At 45.8% G+C, this 5859-nt stretch overlaps 1 protein-coding gene across 1 annotated transcript in view; it reads left to right on the forward strand.

Moving 5' to 3' along the window:
- Positions 1-2573: 2573 nt before the first annotated feature.
- LOC311356090 (potassium/sodium hyperpolarization-activated cyclic nucleotide-gated channel 4-like) overlaps positions 2574-5859 on the forward strand; it is a gene marked incomplete at both ends in the record, with an annotated part of 27184 nt that continues 23898 nt past the window's right edge. Inside the window, 2 exons of the mRNA XM_084475868.1 lie at positions 2574-3259; positions 4009-4027. Of these exons, the coding sequence (XP_084331994.1) occupies positions 2574-3259; positions 4009-4027 (705 nt within the window). The remainder of the gene's footprint in view (positions 3260-4008; positions 4028-5859) is intronic.

A 5859-nucleotide genomic window follows, 5' to 3' on the forward strand; every position in this document is an offset into this window, starting at 1 on the left:
AACTACACTGAAGCCGCGGTGAGTAGGCTAGAACTACACTGAAGCCGCGGTGAGTAGGCTAGAACTACACTGAAGCCGCGGTGAGTAGGCTAGAACTACACTGAAGCCGCGGTGAGTAGGCTAGAACTACACTGAAGCCGCGGTGAGGAAAACTACAACCGCTGTGTGTGACAGCGCATTGACACGAACGTCAACTGCCAACAATTGTTAGTTTTAACCGTTTACCCGTTGAACGGTTTTTGTTTTGGACCAGTATTTGTTTTATATTATTGTATTTTTTTTTTTTTGGGGGGGGGGGGGGGGGACTGTCCCCGGAAATGTCCCCGTTTAAAAAATAAAATAAAATGTTTTGTTATAGTTGCCACTGCGTAATAGTGTCTCTGGTAATACGTCTCGTGTCCATCTGATAGGTCCATCGGAGCCTATCAGGCTGTGACGCGACCTCTCTACAGGGGGCCGATCATAAACACTACATATCAATACATCCCCATTGGAATCGTTCCTTTGGATTGCAGTAGGCTGCATGATAAGAGTAGGCAATGTGTTAATATGTCACCTTTTTTTTTTATTTCAGAAATAATAACATCAGATATTTGGTTGATATATTGACCGCCAAACGACATATGTCCCCGTTTTACACTTCAGAAGAGAGCGAGAGAGAGAGAGAGAGAGAGAGAGAGAGAGAGAGAGAGAGAGAGAGAGAGAGAGAGAGAGAGAGAGAGAGAGAGAGGACCAGATGAGGTTAGGGTGTAGAGAGGACCAGATGAGGTTAGGGTGTAGACTAGAGGATCCAAACGGCGGTGACATAATGTGTGTCGAGGTCCATAATTGCATAAAACTGTAAGTATGGTTTCTGACCAATAGAGGGAGCATCAAGGTGTGTTTGAGAATCCCAAAATAGTGCGTGTGATCTGGACCGGTGTGTTTAACCAAGGACGTTTCCGACAGCAAATCATAGACACACACACACACACACACACACACACACACACACACACACACACACACACACACACACACACACACATGAACACACGCACCCACACCCACACACACACACACACACACACACACACACACACACACACACACACAGCTCTCAGCGCGTCATCTTCTAAATATGTGAGTGCTACTGTGTAGCTACTGGTTTGCCGTTGTACACGTGTGGTGTGTGTGTGTGTGTGTGTGTGTGTGTGTGTGTGTGTGTGTGTGTGTGTGTGTGTGTGTGTGTGTATGTGTGTGTGTGTGTGTGTGAGAGAGAGAGGGGGGGGGGGGGGGTGTGTGTGTGTGTGTATTACTGGCACCAGTTGCGCTTCCAGAGACAGACGTTTGGATGTCACCGGCGACAGCCAACGATGTGGTGTGAATTCGGTGTGATTCTTATTCTCGTGATGAATACAACCAGCCTATTTAAACATGCAGGTCACATCTTCGTTTAATTACCAGATAAATGGCACAATGGCACAATTACATTGATGCTGTATTCATGTATATATCATTAAGGCTGATCTAAATGACCATTTATGCTCTCCAACATTGACGTCCTCTGTGCAGCAGAACACAGCCTGATGACGAGGCGACGCGTTCCCTCCGTTCACTCGGGTCAACGACAGCCTACGTTTTACAGTTCTTAATTTAAATAATGCACATTATTCGGTGTGTGGTGGTGGATGCATCAAATATCACCGAATAACTTAGACTACCGCTCCTCTGAATGAATGAAACGAAACACCGGATCGTATCCTGTAAGGGAACATCACAATTAGTATTTATGGTGCGCAATTTACGCACCGCATCTCCCTTTTCAAACCAATCCAACCTCCTCAGCCTCCTCCCGTGTTCCCAGACCATGTCAGACCCCCGGGACTCGTCCTACACCCACAAAAGGCTGGCCAACCTGTAGCCCCAACTTAAAAAGACAGGAGGAGGATTTAAGAATGGGAAGAGCGTGCCCCTTTAACCAAGGTGGGCTGAGCTTATGCGCCGTCCTCGCTTCTATGGCAACCCCACAGAGCAGCAGGATGGATATTCAACATCACCAAAACGCGCTCCGGATGACTGGTGCCAGCGGTGCTCGGATGCTACTGTATGTTACAGGAATGTCTTCTGTATCTCTGTCACCTGGCGAGACTCGGATGAGACGGAGAGGCATCATCCACCGCGCCTGACCTTCTTGTCTCCATCCCCCCCCCTCCCCTCAGTCGCTCGGCGTGTCCCTCACATGTCAGGCTAAGGTGACTTTACAACAGTTTTTTTTCCCCACTTTTGCGCACAATGTCGGAGCGCCACCAATATGTAGGCTACCTCGACACACGGATGAGCCACTGGACCGCCCGGGAGGTGTGTGACCACAGAGGCAAACTGTCGGACAGCATCCGATGAGGACGAGCATCTCTTGAGTCAGTGAAGGCACGGTCGTCTTTTGCCATGTTTCCTCTTTTCCTGAAAGCTTCCCAACGAGCTGTGAACTGATCGCTCTGGCCAACACACAGGGAGACCATAACCGGTGATAATCGATACAGCCAAACAGCCTGGATTGATTTCTCTCTATTTGATTGTATCTCAATGTCATAATGGACAGGTTGCAGTCCTCCATGCGTAAAAGGCTCTACAGTTTGCCACAGCACATTGGACACAAAGCGTCCATCATGGGGGAAGGAGAAGACGGAGACAAGGACACCCGGAGGAAGAGCATCAGGATGAAGCCTCTGCCGTCCCCGTCGCCGACCTCTGGGGGAAGCTGCAGAGGCATCGGGGAAACCAAAAGTGGGGACTCGGTCATCATGGAGACGGACATTGGGAGACAGTCGAAGACGAGCTCGAACGGAGATTGCCGTCGGTTTCGCGGGAGCCTCTCCTCCATCACAAGTCGGCATGTGCACGACTCGGAGTCCGCGGAGGAGACGCGGCTCATCATCACCGAGGCGGGGGACGTCACCCCGAGCGAGGAGAGCCCCCCCGGAGCGGTCGGTGGCGGGCCGGAGCAAGTTGCGCAAGGAGCCAGTGGTAGTGGGAGCCAAGATGGTTCCCCGGATCAACAATCAGGGTTTATAAAGTTAGACGGCAGTGATCAGATTTCACCGGACGATGAGAGGTTATATCAAGCAGGGTTCATGCACAGACAATTTGGAGCGATGCTTCAACCTGGGGTCAATAAGTTCTCCCTTCGGATGTTTGGGAGTGAAAAGGCTGTGGAAAGGGAACAGGAGCGGGTTAAATCCGCTGGATTTTGGATAATTCACCCATACAGTGATTTCAGGTAAGAGGAGCGGGTGCCATGCACTACAGTGACGGATTTAAATTGATTTCATATTTGGGGTGATCGTGTAGATTACTGCCTTCACACAGGCCTTGTTTTAGCTTGACAGTTTTCACAATCAAACATGCCAAGCTATCTACAGTTTTGTTTCCATTTCATCCACATTTTCAATTAGGTTTTTCCAAAATATATAACGAATCTGTATTTTAACTAGTTCATTACATATAATTGAATAGCCTACTAATTGGGTTGGTGCACATGATGTATTTAATTTTCCCAGAGACAATATAAGAACGAAAAATAAGCTTAAAAATTGATCTTTGTACTTCACAATGTAGTACAAAGCACACACTTAATGATAATTAAAAACGTTCAAGCCCAAGAGACCATAGGCCCTTATGGACGAATTCATGGCTATATGATCAGGGCTGAGGTGGAGTTGTTTGCATTACATTTGAGCCATGGTTGAAACTGTGGATGAACACTGACAGGTGGGCCAACCCCTATAATGACCAAATATCTCACAAGTAAACAACTCCCTATTCAATAAAATAAATGCTGTCTTCACATTCTGTCCTAAGACAACTATAGTTTCATTACCTCTTGCATCTTTAACCTCAAGCAAGTCAAACAGCAAACTGGTTCTGTAGAAGTGAGAGGTGGAAATCTATTACTACAAGATTTCACATTCTGTTCAATTAATTAAGAATTGTCCTTGACTGTGTCATTGTCCTTATGCATGGCCTCAGATGGGGCTATGAATGGCAGGCGTGTGTGTGTGTGTGTGTGTGTTTGCATATATGTGTGTTTAAAGGACAATATTTTATTTGTTTCTTGTGATAAGTACACATTTGTGTGTGTGTGTGTGTGTGTGCGTGTGTGGTTATACATTTTACGAAATGGATCAAAATCAGACAATCCCTTGTTACAGAATGTACTTAGAATGTACCAGGCTTAATTCACCAGGGCCCTGACCATGAACCAACAGACGAGACAGACATGGACTGTGCTTCTTTGTAGTGAGCCAGGGTTGGAGCTATAGTTTATCCAGTATGTCATCTTTAACTCCTCTTTTCAGCATTTCCCTGCTGGCAACTCACAGTTCAATGTCACTTGGTCTCGCACTGTAGATCACTGCGTTGGGGCAATCTACATCAAAGTCACTTCTTTTGTCTGCCTGGACGTTGGCTTTCTATATTTGGTATCTTTTAGCGCCGTCTATCTTTTGTTCTGCCCAAGGAGAGGCGAAGAGGGGCGGTTAGGCCTGCTATCCCTGAACTATGGCGATGTGTGTGCACCATGTTTACACAGCAGCTCTGGACACGGGGAGTCAAGTCAATTTCACTGGCGAAAATGTAGTGTTTGTGACCTGTGACCTCTAGAGGGCAGAGAGATTGTGTGGATGTCATTGTGTGTGTGTGTGTGTGTGTGGGGGGGGGGGGGGTGGGGGGGTTGGTGGGTGGGTGGGTGTTGAAGAGTGAGTGACAAAGGAGCCAATCTGGGAGGTGAACATAAATGAATACTGTTTGCTATTTAGAACAATTTGTTTCTTACTTCATTATTTCTGTTGGCAAGAGATGCTAGTTGTATACATCACCAAAACTGTCCATGCGTTTTAATGTTTCATACAAGTTAAGCTGGAGTGTTTGCCCCTTTTTATATTGTATTGCAAATCATTTTTCAATAATTAGCATGTATTACACACACGCACGCACGCACACACACACACACACACACACACACACACACACACACACACACACACACACACACACACACACACACACACACACACACACACGTTTTGTATAATGCCAGCAACCAGAGGAGGAGCAATATCTTCCAGAGGGAAAGAAGGATTAAAAAGGGCACCATAATCCAATTGACAACCTCATTTCCAGATCCAAAGCCGAACAGCCTCTTTCCTTTCCAAACATACATCTTCCAGATGGGCCGAGTGGTCAGTTAGCTAACCAGCCGCGGCCATGGAAGAGACTTACTGCTTCATTTTCAGTATTTATTTCACTGTGATGTTTTGAGTATTAAAAAAGAAGCCATTTCACTGAAATAATACATTCTGTAATTATTATTTTAAATGATTTGCAAGTGGAAATCCTGATAATCCTACAAATCATGGGGATGAGTAGATTGACTGCATGCATGCATACAAAACAAAATCTAATGCAAGAGGGATGTTTGCCCTATATTTATTCATGCTTATTCATGCTCAGATTTATTCTATATACTGCTGCAAAGATTGGCTTGGGCATCAATTGTGACACAGTGTCACTATGTAGTGACTGGACCATTAAGTTGTGGTTCTAAAAAGGCACATGTGTTAAGGAAATTCATCCCCTAAGTCTCCTTGCACAATTTTCATCCTCCAACCATTTTGGAATCCCTTTCCATGAAAGTAAGGTTAATAATCAAATTTAGTCAAGCATCACAGGAATAGGTATCCTCGATTCGGTTTCCATTTTGTTTCAGTGAAATAAGCAATTGCTAGAGGCCAGTGATAATCGACAATTCACATAATGCATGTAAAATGCAAGCGTTTGTTACTGTGGTTTTACGTGTGTGTGTGTGTGTGTGTGTGTTGT

The sequence above is a fragment of the Micromesistius poutassou genome, assembly GCF_964030765.1.
Source record: "Micromesistius poutassou genome assembly, chromosome: 12".
Lineage (NCBI taxonomy): Eukaryota > Metazoa > Chordata > Actinopteri > Gadiformes > Gadidae > Micromesistius > Micromesistius poutassou.